Source organism: Haliotis rubra, unplaced genomic scaffold (genome assembly GCF_003918875.1).
Source record: "Haliotis rubra isolate DU_JTF1 unplaced genomic scaffold, ASM391887v1 Scf1045, whole genome shotgun sequence".
Taxonomy (NCBI): domain Eukaryota; kingdom Metazoa; phylum Mollusca; class Gastropoda; order Lepetellida; family Haliotidae; genus Haliotis; species Haliotis rubra.
Genome location: NW_025764943.1, coordinates 15850 through 31848, shown reverse-complemented (window position 1 = coordinate 31848; position 15999 = coordinate 15850). Strand labels below are relative to the sequence as shown.

Here is a 15999-nt window from a genome sequence, read left to right as displayed (position 1 = left end):
ATCGTGAGGCTGCAACATAGCAAAACCAATTTGCTTGAGGCTGACAGATAATATGTAGAAATATAAAACATAAAAACAGCTGTATTTGTATCATATTCTAGGTGAGGCTGACTACTATTGGAACGTCCCTCGTAGTTATACCCGTTAGAACACCCACCCACCTCTCCGACTCTACATGCATGCAAGTGTGTTAGATTTACCCGTTAGAAACCCACCCCTATCCCACCGCCACTTTATATGTATATAGTATATAGATATTTGCGAAAAGACATGATACAGAGGACAGTTTATATCGATATATACCAGGACGAATATCATTTTCGTCATTTAGCTAAGACTTGTCAATTCATTCTTGGGTTATCGCGCTAACAATCTTTATATTGGCAAAATCCTCAGATTATTGCTGTGACCTTGAAAATTATCTCAAGGTCACTCCATTTCACTTGTGTCGGTGAAATTTGGCCAATATACCTTGGTACCGAATTTGAACAAAATCCATCATTTCTTTCTTGAGTTTTCGCCCTAACAAGCTTATTTGGTGTATGAAATGCAACGAAAAACAAACACCCGCGTATTTACGAGTGATTAAAACTGTTATTACAATTTACGTAAATATTTATTACATTTTACCGCAACGAAAATTATTACAATTTAGTCAATTTTTATTACAATTTGCGTATTACAATTTACGTCAATTTTTATTACAATTTACGTTTTTATTACAATTTACGTCAAGTTTATTACAATTTGCTGCAAGTATTACAATTTGCGTTTTTATTACAATTTACGTCGTAACAGGACCTAGAGGGGGTATATTTGTCCTGAATGTTTATTAAATGACCATTGAAACTCTGGTGTAAATGAATTGTGCACCCCCTTTCTCAAGTGTGCGCATGCCCCTTTCTGAAAAAGCTGTATTCACCCCTGCATTTATCTATGACAAAGCTGAACTGAACTGAACTTACAATTTTGGATATTTTTAGTTATTTCCCAGACATATGGTCTAATAATCATCCTGGGTTACTTGCTTACAGGTAGTCCTTTTTTATTCAGCTTTTTGAACCTATAGTTCTCGCAACTGATACAAGGAGAGGGGACATTTATGATGATGCCGTTTGGAAACGAGTGCTTCAGCTTCTGCGAGTATGGCGGCCATCTGGATGAGTCTGATCTATAGGACGTTGTCCGGCTTCAACTGTATCATGCCATCCCTCACCGTCTCATCTTTGTGAACAAGTACTACAGCATGAACTACGGTCTGTTATTCCTGGCTAATGTGAGCAGAATCTTATAAACACTAACAACATATCAACAAGAACATGTTATTAGCTTGAAATGTCTCATTATGTTGATCACTGGATTGTTTGGTCCAGGTTCGATTATCTTCAGAGTTTACACAAGTCTGTAACATCAGTGTAATTGAGGTAGTGTGATAGAGTTATATGTAACATCATTGTATTTGAGGTAGTGTGATAGAGTTATATGTAACATCATTGTATTTGAGGTAGTGTGATAGAGTTATATGTAACATCATTTGAGGTAGTGTGATAGAGTTATATGTAACATCATTGTATTTGAGGTAGTGTGATAGAGTTATATGTAACATCATTGTAATATGAGAGTAGAAGTAGTGTGATAGAGTAATTAACAAAATGTTAGAATGTCGATACAGCGTTACATCGAAAATCCACTTTATTAAGAGAGAACCCAAGTGTCATGTACGTCCCACCGTACAACCAATACTGAGATATCTTCTGGACCGAACCACGGGTATGAGATGTCAGCTTACAGCTTTTTCCCATCGGACTAAACTGAAGTACAAAAGAAAGTACACACCTGGTGTTTTGGGATTATTTGAAAAATGTTGTGATTTTGAATGGCAACGTCGCAATTGGGCACGAAATCTGTGGTGTTTTGGCAACATATTATGAAAGTCTGTGACATATATATCACTGTAAAAACTCTTTTCAAAACATTTACGTCGCTTTTTGGAAAGTAATACAAAAAGCACCGGGTGTGCACCTTCCTTTGCACGTCAGTCTATATTCACATTATTCATGGAAGTAGATGTGTACATGTTAACATAATGCCATTTTTGCTTTGATTTTCGTATCGTTATGGGTTTTGTCGCTTCCATTATTAACTATATCATTATCATTATCTCATAATTTATTAATCTTGTGGTTATTTGTTTTGCACGGCGAGAAGCTGCAGCCGTTAAGTAACGGATGAGCACGTGTAGGGTTGAATGTCGGTGATAGAATATCATGTTTATGGATTTATGAAATTTCAAATAGATAAATGACAAGATATGGCAGGTCAAGTGCTCATTTGTAATGTCATTTCATCAATCTCTCCATAAATATGCTTCGTCTGCTAACAGTTGGGCAAGTCTCTGGTTATAAGGTTCATAGAACTCCTCTAATATCGTCCTGGTATCGTTGTTCATGTTGCCCGTGTTTTGGCTGGACTTGGGTCTTGGATTGGATTCCGTTTTGTTGAGAACATCCATCCATTGAGCTTCAGAAAGTTGACCTGAAAGGGATCATACAGGTCAAGGATGAGTGTTGTCACTGAGAAACGTCTCCAGATCAGAATTATAGGTTCAATGTTTCTTGGTGCGTTTCTTGTTTCACGCCCGTACTCAACAAAGTTTCAAACAATAGGATGGCGTACTCCATTTATAGCCCCACACCGATACAGTACTATGACAAACAATAGGATGGCATACTGTAATTATAGCCCCACACCGATACAGTACTATGACAAACAGTAGGATGACGTACTGTTATTATAGCCCCACACCGATACAGTACTATGACAAACAATAGGATGGCGTACTGTTACTAGTATTATAGCCCCACACCGATACAGTGCTATGACAAACAGTAGGATGGCGTACTGTAATTATAGCCCTACACCGATACAGTACTATGACAAACAGTAGGATTGCGTACTGTAATTATAGCCCCACACCGATACAGTACTATGACAAACAATAGGATGGCGTACTGCAATTATAGCCCTACACCGATACAGTACTGAGACAAACAATAGGATGGCGTACTGTAATTATAGTCCCACACCGATACAGTACTATGACAAACAATAGGATGGCGTAATGCAATTATAGCCCTACACCGATACAGTACTGAGACAAACAATAGGATGGCGTACTGCAATTATAGCCCTACACCGATACAGCACTGTGACAAACAACAGGATGGTGTACTGTAATTATAGCCCCACACCGATACAGTACTATGACAAACAATAGGATGGCGTACTGTAATTATAGCCCCACACCGATACAGTACTATGACAAACAATAGGTTGGCGTACTGTAATTATAGTCCCACACCGATACAGTACTATGACAAACAATAGGATGGCGTACTGTCATTATAGCCCCACACCGATACAGGACTATGACAAACAATAGTATGGCGTACTGTAATTATAGCCCCACACAGATACAGTACTATGACAAACAATAGGATGGCGTACTGTAATTATAGCCCTACACCGATACAGTACTATGGCAAACAATAGGATGGCGTTCTGTAATTATAGCCCTACACCAATACAGTACTATGACAAACAATAGGATGGCGTACTGTAATTATAGCCCAACACCGATGCAGTACTATGACAAACAATAGGATAGCTTACTGTAATTATAGCCCCACACTGATACAGTACTATGACAAACAGTAGGATGGTGTACTGTAATTATAGCCCAACACCGATACAGTACTATGACAAACAGTAGGATGGCGTACTGTATTTATAGCCCTACACCGATACAGTACTATGACAAACAATAGGATAGCGTACTGTAATAATAGCCCCACACCGATACAGTACTATGACAAACAATAGGATGTCGTACTGTAATTATAGCCCCACACCGATACAGTACTATGACAAACAATAGGATGGCGTACTGTAATAATAGCCCCACACCGATACGGTACTATGACAAACAGTAGGATAGCGTACTGTCATTATAGCCCCACACCGATACAGTACTATGACAAACAATAGGATGGCGTACTGTAATTATAGCCCAACACCGATACAGTAATATGACAAACAGTAGGATGGCGTACTTTAATTGTAGCCCCACACCGATACAGTACTATGACAAACAATAGGATGGCGTACTGTAATTATAACCCCACACCGATAGAGTACTGAGACAAACAGTAGGATAGCGTAATGCAATTATAGCCCCACACTGATACGGTACTATGACAAACAGTAGGATAGCGTACTGTAATTATAGCCCCACACCGATACAGTACTATGACAAACAGTAGGATGGCGTACTGTAATTATAGCCCCACACCGATACAGTACTATGACAAACAATAGGATGGCGTACTGTAATTATAGCCCCACACCAACACAGTACTATGTCAAACAATAGGATGGCGTACTGTAATTATAGCCCTACACCGATACAGTACTATGACAAGCAGTAGGATGGCGTAATGTAATTATAGCCCAAAGCCGATACAGTGCTATGACAAATAATAGGATGGCGTACTGTAATTATAGCCCTACACCGATACAGTACTATGACAAACAGTAGGATGGCGTACTGTAATAATAGCCCCACACCGATACAGTACTATGACAAACAATAGGATGGCGTACTGTTACTAGTATTATAGCCCCACACCGATACAGTGCTATGACAAACAGTAGGATGGCGTACTGTAATTATAGCCCTACACCGATACAGTACTATGACAAACAGTAGGATTGCGTACTGTAATTATAGCCCCACACCGATACAGTACTATGACAAACAATAGGATGGCGTACTGTAATTATAGTCCCACACCGATACAGTACTATGACAAACAATAGGATGGTGTAATGCAATTATAGCCCTACACCGATACAGTACTGAGACAAACAATAGGATGGCGTACTGCAATTATAGCCCTACACCGATACAGCACTGTGACAAACAACAGGATGGTGTACTGTAATTATAGCCCCACACCGATACAGTACTATGACAAACAATAGGATGGTGTACTGTAATTATAGCCCCACACCGATACAGTACTATGACAAACAATAGGTTGGCGTACTGTAATTATAGTCCCACACCGATACAGTACTATGACAAACAATAGGATAGCGTACTGTCATTATAGCCCCACACCGATACAGGACTATGACAAACAATAGTATGGCGTACTGTAATTATAGCCCCACACCGATACAGTACTATGACAAACAATAGGATGGCGTACTGTAATTATAGCCCTACACCGATACAGTACTATGGCAAACAATAGGATGGCGTTCTGTAATTATAGCCCTACACCGATACAGTACTATGACAAACAATAGGATGGCGTACTGTAATTATAGCCCAACACCGATACAGTACTATGACAAACAATAGGATAGCTTACTGTAATTATAGCCCCACACTGATACAGTACTATGACAAACAGTAGGATGGTGTACTGTAATTATAGCCCAACACCGATACAGTACTATGACAAACAGTAGGATGGCGTACTGTATTTATAGCCCTACACCGATACAGTACTATGACAAACAATAGGATAGCGTACTGTAATAATAGCCCCACACCGATACAGTACTATGACAAACAATAGGATGGCGTACTGTAATTATAGCCCCACACCGATACAGTACTATGACAAACAATAGGATGGCGTACTGTAATAATAGCCCCACACCGATACGGTACTATGACAAACAGTAGGATGATGTACTGTAATTATAGCCCAACACCGATACAGTACTATGACAAACAGTAGGATAACGTACTGTAATTATAGCCCCACACCAATACAGTACTATGACAAACAGTAGGATGGTGTACTGTAATTATAGCCCAACACCGATACAGTACTATGACAAACAGTAGGATGGCGTACTGTAATTATAGCCCCACACCGATACAGTACTATGACAAACAGTAGGATGGCGTACTGTAATTATAGCCCCACACCGATACAGTACTATGACAAACAATAGGATGGCGTACTTTAACAGTCGTTTAAGTCACACAACTTGACAACCCAATGCATTTAGTCGCGAGGAACAAAACTCTCTCATGGCTCAATACTAAATTGTTATCCAAGTCACTTGGATCCAAGACAACCCGATCCAGATCAGTAGCAGGAACCTGTTCTGACCTTGATACTAAAGACACATCAGTTTTGTTAGTGTTGTGTGTAGATGGTATTCGTTAATCTAAGTACTGCCTTCAGGCAACCAGATTCATCTCAAAGAGCTCAATGTCAACATTTTGTTAATGTAATCTTACAGTCTGAGAGAGCAAGACATTATGTTAATGGAATAGAAGAGTATTACCATAAGATACAAACGCAGAAAATTACAACAAATTCCTGAGATAGATTTGTGGTTAATCTCATGCTTGGTTTAAAGTTACAAAGAGATAAATAGGGAGATGTGTGAGTGAGTGAGCCTGGTGCTGTGTTAATCTTTCATCACCAGTACACCCGTCTGACCCTCACCCGTGACTTAGCAACAGTCGACGGACGAAGCGAGTGTAGAGCCGGAACTTACATCTCCCCTGACAATGTGGAACGGCCATATTTCTAGGTAGCTGCAGTAGGGACTACTAACGAATGCAATAACATCAGTATTTAAACACATGGCTACCTCAGATAGCATTAATGTTTTACGGAATGGTGTGTGTGTGTGCGTGCGTGCGTGCGTGCGTGCGTGCGTGCGTGCGTGCGTGCGTGCGTGCGTGCGTGCGTGCGTGCTTGTGTGTGTGTGTGTGTGTGTGTGTGTGTGTGTGTGTGTGTTAGCCTAGTGCGTTAAGCCTTCGCTCGTCACGCCGAAGACCCGGGTTCGATTCCCGACATGGGTACAATGTGTGAAGGTCAATTCTGGTGTCCCCCGCCGTGATATTGCTGGAATGTTGCTAAAAGCGGCGTAAAAGCATACTCACTCACTCTCTATTACGGGAACGGATGGGAAGTTACATTCGAGTGCCACAAGCCTATGAGATCGCGTATTGTCACTGATTATGTTCTTATGCGTATTCACATTATAATGTCACCAAAGTGGGAAACATCTAACAATTGTATCAGTTCACTTGTGGGTTCCCAGCATCACCCTGACACGCTGTCACGTTACTGGAATTCTTCCAACCCAATGTTAAACCAAACTCACTCACTAACGCATGCTGTGACCATGTATCTGATAGTAACAAATAAACCCGTTTAAATTGAAAAGGAGCCCAAGTGAGTTGGGAGATTCCTGAACCTGGCGAAATCTAGACTTGCTTCATCTAGGGCTTTAGCATTGCAGGTAGGGCTAGGCAGTAGAGATGATAATGTGGTCCCAGTACTGTGAACAGACTAGGTGTGACTGTGATACTTCAAAAGTGTATGTACGTCACCTGGAACAATATTGACACATATCTCCCTTACACTATTTTGATGATGCATCTTTACCGGTACTTACTCAGAGAAAGGAAGTCAAACAGTTTTTCCATCTCTCCACGTGTGTTGGCTACGTAATCCTCAAACCTGATCACGTGTACCTGGTCACGTGGAAAAACTTTCAACCAATCCTCGAGGAAGGCGTGGTATATTCCAATGATTGGACGAACCTTGAACAGAAAGATGAAGAATAGTCTGACGCAGTGAACGAACCATATATGTTGTAACGACTTTGTTATTAAACTAATTATTAGTATAAATGATGTCTATTACTGTGGTGGTCGACGTGCTTAACAAATCAGGCCCCGCCCTCAACCGGACTGCTGTCTCCTGATTGGTGGAGAGTGGAGTCAACGGAATTGATGTTGCGTTTTGCGCTAAACTTCACTGATTTTGTATATTCATATTTTTATACATCCATAATCGTAACACCATATTGAAATGAATTCTTAAGAAAATTTAAATCCAATACATGTTTTAGTAGAATTAAGGCATGGATGAGTCAAATGTTGGCTTCTCACTGCCAATAAGGCATTGACGACTTGTATTTAATCTTTCGGGTACAATGTTTTAAACATGTAGCTTGACTTACAAAGGACATTGCGTTCTCCAGTTTGGAGTCGTATACACAGCGTCTTAGAGAATAATGTTTCAAACAACCCTTGAAACGATAAATAGCCTGGATGATCCTCTTGTGAAAATCCAATGTGTCTGGTTTGTATTTGAGATATTTGAGCTCAAAGAGGTAGTCGGAATAGACTCTGAAACAAACAACAATACGTTATTTAAAGGTCCTCACATGAAAGTGAGGTAATGATAAAAGTGTCTGTAAGTGTTGGGAGAGTCTAGAGTCAGCCGGGTCAGAACTGGTCTTCAGCAACCCATGCTTGTCGTAAGAGGCGACTAACGGGATCAGCACGTGGTCAGGTTCTCTGACTTGTTGACACACGTCATCGTATCCCAACTGAGCAGATTGATGCTTATGATATTAATCACAGGATTGTCGGAACTCGATTATTTAGTAACTGCCGCCATATTGCTCTGAGAGTGGCGTTAAACAACAAGCCAACCAACCAGAATCACTCAATCAAACATTAAAGGCCATTTTACTTTGTATGGATTTCCTGTTAATATATGATATCTTTCGGGAAAATAGAGTGAGTGAGTTTACGTTTACGCCGCTTTTGGCAATATTCATGCAATGTCAGAGAAAGGGGATTCACAGATTGTACCCATGTGGACAGTCGAACCCGGGTCTTTGGCGTAACGAACGAACGTTTTAACCACTAAGCTGCCCCACCGTCCCTTGGGAAAATAAAACAAGCCGACATTCAGTTCAGATGAATTACCAAGATCTGGCCCAGTGTGAAATCCACACAACATGATGCATCCCTACAGGAAATAGACAGACTTGTCTGGTATGTTTGGCTGGAATCTTACTGTCTTTATCATATGGATAAATGTCGCCACATCAAGACATCAATGACGGAAATGTATATATATTGTTATGCCAATGCCAGGATGTTCCCTTGAAATGGAGTTAGTTGTGAACTGAACTGATCTTTGTTACACTTTTAGCGCCTTTGTACAATAAATAACCTTGGCATTACTACATGCCATGGGTTAGTGGAGTGAGTTTGGTTTACACCAATTTTAGCATTATCACGGCGTTGAACACCGGAAATGAGCTTCACACATTGTACCCATCCGAGGAATCGAACCCGGATCTTCGGCGTCATTAGCGAACGCTTTAACCACTAGGCTACCCCACGCCATCGGTTAAGGAATCGGAGTTATGAAGATCTTAGTGCTAGGCCGCTTTGTACACTAAGGTTGCTTCATTAGAGGTACAGTTCAGTATGTGTGTATTAACACAGAATTACACTATGACAAGCATCTGTTTCTCGCTATGAAGTTGCTTTCTACCAGCAATATACACTAAACGCCAAAAAAACGTTGCCCTCCTTCCTTAATGACGGAGGTACCTATCTTCAGCTAGCGTTGTGATGCGTGGACGTCCACTTCTTGGTCTGTCTACGGTGATCACAGTCAGTCTGAAGCCCTAACTACGTCTTATAACCGTAATACGGTGGCATCTGAGGGCGTTGGCAACAGCATTGTACGTCGACCCAATCTGCACCATCCCAGTGGCTCTTTTTCTCTCTCCAGCTGTTAATCGTGGCATATTTCACGTACTTGCGTATCATGTCATGTATTCTATACCCTATAGAATCATTCTACATGTGAAATGGATGCAAATACTGCATGCATATTGCTGCGTTTTGGCGATTGATATTGCTATGCGTAAACAGAAAATGGAAAAAATGTTACTTTGCAAGCCAAAATGTTAGCAAGATAATTTTAGATGCTCCTAAACATTTTTCACATTATCACGTACACGTTTTACTTGTTTTCACTAATGCGAAATCAGCAGAAAATGTTTTAAAAGGCTGAAATCATAGGAACGATTATTTTACAATTTTACACACTCTACAAAAGTTGTTTCTTGTTTTAATAGTTGAAAAATGGTGACTTTAAATGGTTTATCTTTGTCCCAAAGCAGAATTTTATTTCAACCTTTCTTTTGGACATCTAAATGACTGTTACTGGTATATTTCGGCATGGACGAAAATAGGACAATTTAACTCTTCTGAAAAAGATGCATTTCACCTAAGTATGAATGCATTTGAGATTTTTTTTTTTCGTAATTTGTTTTTTCGCTGTGTTGTTAAGCTTTCTTGTAAACTAATACCTTCTAACATATCTTTGATAGTTTAGTAATTCATAAAGGTAGGAGGGTAACGTTTCTTTTGGCGGTTAGTGTACAGTTAGCACCACCCGTACAGACACAGACACAGACACACACACATACATTCATACATACATACATACATTATAGATGATTCATGTGATGTGATGCATGCATGCATGCATGCATGCATACATACATGCATGCATACATACATACATACATACATACATACATACATACATACATACATACATACATACATACATACATACATACATACATACATACATACACACACACACATATACACACACATACATATATGCATACATACATACACACACAACCACCCGTACACACATACACACATATACATACATACATACACACATACATATACACACATACACACACATACATACATACATGCATACACACACACACACACACATACATACATACATACACACACACACACACATACATACATACATACATACATACATACATACATACATACATACATACATACATACATACATACATACATACATACATACATACATACATACATACATACATACATACATACATACATACATACATACATACATACATTATTCAACAATACATACACCCTCACTCCCACACCAAACTATACCCACAGCCCCGTTGTTTACATCCTTCAACACACTATGCACCTGTCTACAGGATTCCTGAGAGCCACAATGATCTTGGTGCCGGGGTTGAGGTGGTGTATGTAGTCAGCGTTTGTGAGACAAGGCTCTGTACACTTGCTGTTGCGGGGAAGATCCTGCCATAGATGGTTGTCCCACATGATGTCAACACTGCCTTCTCCTGTAGAGGGAGGTGGAACAGAGGTTAGTACCCGACTTACACATGATGTCAACACTGCCTTCTCCTGTAGAGGAAGGTGGAACAGAGGTTTCTACCCGACTTACACATGATGTCAACACTGCCTTCTCCTATAGAGGGAGGTGGAACAGAGGTTAGTACCTGACTTACACATGATTTTAACAAAATGCCTTCTCCTGTAGAGGAAGGTGGAACAGAGGTTAGTACCCGACTTTACACATGATGTCAACACTGCCTTTTCCTGTTGAGAGGGGTGAAACAGAGGTTAGTACCCGACTTACACATGATGTCAACACTGCCTTCTCCTGTAGAGGAAGGTGGAACAGAGGTTTCTACCCGACTTACACATGGTGTCAACACTGCCTTCTCCTATAGAGGGAGGTGGAACAGAGGTTAGTACCTGACTTACACATGATGTTAACACTGCCTTCTCCTGTAGAGGGAGGTGGAACAGAGGTTAGTACCCAACTTACACATGTCAACACTGCCTTGTCCTGTAGAGGAAGGTGGAACAGAGGTTAGTACCCGACTTTACACATGATGTCAACACTGCCTTCTCCTGTTGAGAGGGGTGAAACAGAGGTTAGTACCCAACTTTACACTCGTTGTCATATACGTTGTTCATAACATCAACCATCGGTTTGTCCAATTTAAACTATATTACTGAAAGGCCAACGTGGCGTGTCTGGTTCACGGTTTAGAGCGGTGTTAAATAAACCAATGAATTACCTACTGCCTTTGTTCGGATGTAAATAGCCAACGGAAGAGATCGATTCGATCAGAACTGAATTGTGAAATCAGTAAACGATCGGACAAGATCAATAAATAATCAACAAATTCTGTTCAAACAAAGTTTACGGTTTAGTCTTAAAGTAAGAAAGAAATATATAATATACGCACTGAAGAAGGTACCTTTCAGTGACACCTCCTGGTAACATCTGGCCACCACACCATTCGATATTTTACGAGTGGTTCACTCGTTAGCTGCTTCTGACAACCGACATTTATGTGTGAGGTAAGATAAACCTGCTATAAACCAAATACTGGTCAAAGTTTGAACTTTTCAAGATTGTGTTAACTTGTTGGTTTAAAGTGAAAATGCCCCATCGGACAAATCACACTATACCTTCAGAATGTTACTGCATCAAGGTTGAGTTAGATGAAGTGTTTACCTGTAACCATGTGATGAAACTGTACATTTGTCGAACCATTTTCCTGGAATCTTCTCTCGATGATTTCAGTATGTCTTTGAAAAAAATCCAAATACGTCGACACCGAGGAGCACTCTTTAACTGAAACATGTGAAATAATAATGCAGTGCTGTTCAGATGTGGAGTTAATTTGAAATTACTAAGAACATAGAAAGAGAGACTAATTGAGAGAACTTATAAAGACTAACTTTAAATTTTTGCATTTTACAATGTCGATAGTGAATATTATGTGTTTCAGATTTGAGCATTCTACCGTGACTTTTTAGAATGCTGCATTCTGACTGGTTTATGTTTAATTTGAGATAAAGTGTCGTTTAAATGTACCTTGTATCTAAATCAATTTCAACTAGGGCTTTCTATTTTCAGTGGGTTTTCAATCTGAGTTAAAGGAAACAGCGTTAGTAGCAATTAAACAAGTTTCCACTTGGCTATATTTACATCATCGTTACACTTCATATATAGACATCAAATGTTTATGGTACAGCCTCCTCATAAGCCAACTCAAAAGCAAATATACCAAGCTCCAAATCTCAAAATCCTTTTCCCTACAATAAGTCTATATCTGTCGTGTTTTCCTTCCGAAATTTGTTAACATACAAAACAACAATTCTGCTTTCTTTGTAGCAAATACATAATTATTTCAAAGTGTCTTAGAATACAATACTTTTCTGTAAAATCGGTTGTTTCAATCAGATGTGGTTATTGTTCCTTTTTAAAAACAATTGATTTAGTAAACAAAGGTCACAAACCAAACCACAATATGATTACATACGATACATACACGGTGCTTAATTTCACAACATGCATATAACATATATTCACAACTTATATAATATATTAGAGATACATTTACAGTAATGAGCAAGGTAACTTCTTTGATAAAATTTGCATTCAATTATAGATTTAGATTTTGGATTTTTGAAGATTTCTTAAACAGTGAGTGAGTTAAGTTTTATCGTCACATCGGACATATTTCAGCCACATCGTGACGAGAACAAATTTGACGTTGAAATGGGGTACGTGTATTTCATAAAACCTGTCGTCAAAGAAAGTAAAACTACTAGACTATCACAATTAGAATGAAACTAGCATGTAAGGGTAATAATAATAGCACTATGTGGACAATACATCATACCGAAATAGGCTATAGATCGCCAACAACTGAAGGTATATCACCATACCAGGGACCATGGGGTACTTTTTGCTACCTGAATGGACCCTGGGTGGATTTACACTCCATCTTCAGCCATAAGCGATTGTGCTTATATTTAGCCACAAATTAAAATGGGTCATCAAGATACGTCTATCTACAAAACATATGAATCAAAAATTTCACTTTCATTTACAAAATCGATAATTAAATAATAATTAACATTATTAAAAGGACCCTTAACGCTTTTAACACTGAACTATTTATCCCTTGTGATGGCAAAATCTATACAGTCAAGGAGAACATGTTTGACCGTGATTCTCTCATCACAAGGGATGCAAAATTATGGAATCCTGGAAGGGACATTGTCGCGTTGTCGCATTGTCGCCCTCTCAAATACAAGCAAAATTAAACAAAACGCGACACGCGACATCGCGACAACGCGACATTTCGCCCATTTGTCGCATTGTCGCGATGTCGCGTGTCGCGTTTTGAATAATATATTTTTCATTCCTCAAGGGCGACACGCAACATAGCGACAATTTTCAAGGTCAAAATATGTCGCGTTGTCGCGCGTCGCCCTATGTAAGATGTGTAAAAACAGCCTAAAATTTACTAAAACGCGACACGCGACATTGCGACAACGCGACATTTTGATGAAATGTCGTGTTGTCGCATGTCGCGTCGCTTTGTTAAAAATATTGAGTATAGTATGTATTATAACATATGACTAAAACATGCGACAATGCGACATATTATATGTCGCGTTGTCGCGTGTCGCGTTTTCGCCCTTTCGATTACCGGTGCGCATGTGTAGAAAGTCAATTAGTCTACGCATGCGCAGACAATGTTATACTCTATTTCAGATCTTCATTGGTCTTTTGTTACCTCCAATGGTTTTACAATGAAGTTGTGCTCCAGAAATGGCAATGGGGGCTGCTTTTCTTGAACTTAATGGAAATCTTCCATTGTTGCTTTATTATATTATATATTGTAACTGTGTTTAGCCAATCAAGTGTTTTTAGCAGCAAGACAAATCATTAGCGCTACTATTCATTGTAATGACGGCACACGGTGGCCCTGTCATTCAAAGGCGAGGCAATTTGCTATGCAGGGTTGTGTCTCTTAGTCACACTAGATAACTATGATCATAGGTTCTAATCCCAGTCCCATACACATTCATCACTTTGAACGTTTCACCTATATCAAGCTCACAGGTTGTGAAAAAACTCAAATATTGTTAAACTTCAGGCCACATCGGCATAAACATCAGGTGAAGTCCCCCAATGGGTCACTATGTTCGACAGTGTGGCTCCTGAGTTTCTTGGTACAGTCCTGTCCGACGCTGATGAATTTTTTTTATCCGACATCTGCGTCTGTTCAAACAGCAGTGGATGGATACCAGGTAGAATGAGATGGTAATATCACTTAATCATCCAGCACCTCAAAGACAGTTTAGGTCGGCTTTGAACGTGATATTCTTCTTGGGAAAACGCCATACAAATTGACTGTTATCATTATGATATTAGAAACGATGAAATCGCCTAGCAGAGTTGCGTACCCTTGGAGTGGCAGAAACCAACCCTCCCTCTCTCCTCGCTCCGCTCCACTCCACTGCGCCCCGCCCCGCCCTCCTCTCCTCTCCTCCTCTCCTCTCCTCTCCTCTCCTCTCCTCTCCTCTCCTCTCCTCTCCTCTCTCCTCTCCCTCTCCACTCCGCTCCTCTCCTCTCCTCCTCCTCTCCTCTCCTCTCCCTCCTCCCTCTCCTCTCCCCACCTCCTCTCCTCTCCTCCTCCTCCTCCTCCCTCTCCTCCTCCTCTCCTCTCCCTCTCCTCTCCGCACCTCTCCTCTCCCGCTCCTCTCCTCTCCTCTCCTCCGCTCCACTCCTCCCTTCTACACTCCTCTCCTCTCCGCTCCCACCCACTGTCACTCCTCACTCACTCAAGGTTTAGGGAACTTGGTAAATTAGCAAGATATTTCATTACAATAATGTGTTTTGTCTGTTTTTCAATTCTATTTGAATCCTATATTATTTATAATAATAATGATATACCAAGCGATACACATGTACTTGTGTCGTTTCAAACATACACCTACTCAATCATAATAATTTTCAACAAAATGGCCAGTTTCAACACATCCATTCAATTAACCAAGAACTCTTAACCCACAGACTTCACGGCCACATTTATTATTACTCTGAGTTCGATCCTGTGTATCTTATAGCCCTTTAAAACATCTAAAAACATAATCATCCTTGTAATTGTTTTGAAATTCCGCGGTAACTAATAAAAAGCGCGGCGTGCGACAATGCAACAACGCGACATTTTGATGAAATGTCGCGTTGTCGCATCGTCGCGTGTCGCGCTTTGTTAAAATATTGAGTATAGTATGTATTATAACGTATTTGACTAAAACGCGACACGCGACAATGCGACAACGCGACATTTTTGATGAAATGTCGCGTTGTCGCGCGTCGCGTGTCGCGCTTTGTTAAAATATTGAGTACAGTATGTATAATAACGTATTTACTAAAA

General features: G+C 40.0%; 1 protein-coding gene across 1 annotated transcript; it reads right to left on the bottom strand.

The window, feature by feature from the left end:
* Nucleotides 1-2347: 2347 nt before the first annotated feature.
* On the bottom strand, nt 2348-9251 carry LOC124275233 (carbohydrate sulfotransferase 15-like). Its single transcript, XM_046710719.1, has 4 exons — nt 9247-9251; nt 8068-8236; nt 7498-7645; nt 2348-2535 (listed from the first exon to the last, which is right to left on the bottom strand). Exons 1-4 carry the CDS (start codon nt 9249-9251, stop codon nt 2348-2350), a joined length of 510 nt encoding a protein of 169 aa, XP_046566675.1.
* Between the last annotated feature and the right edge of the window lie 6748 nt (nt 9252-15999).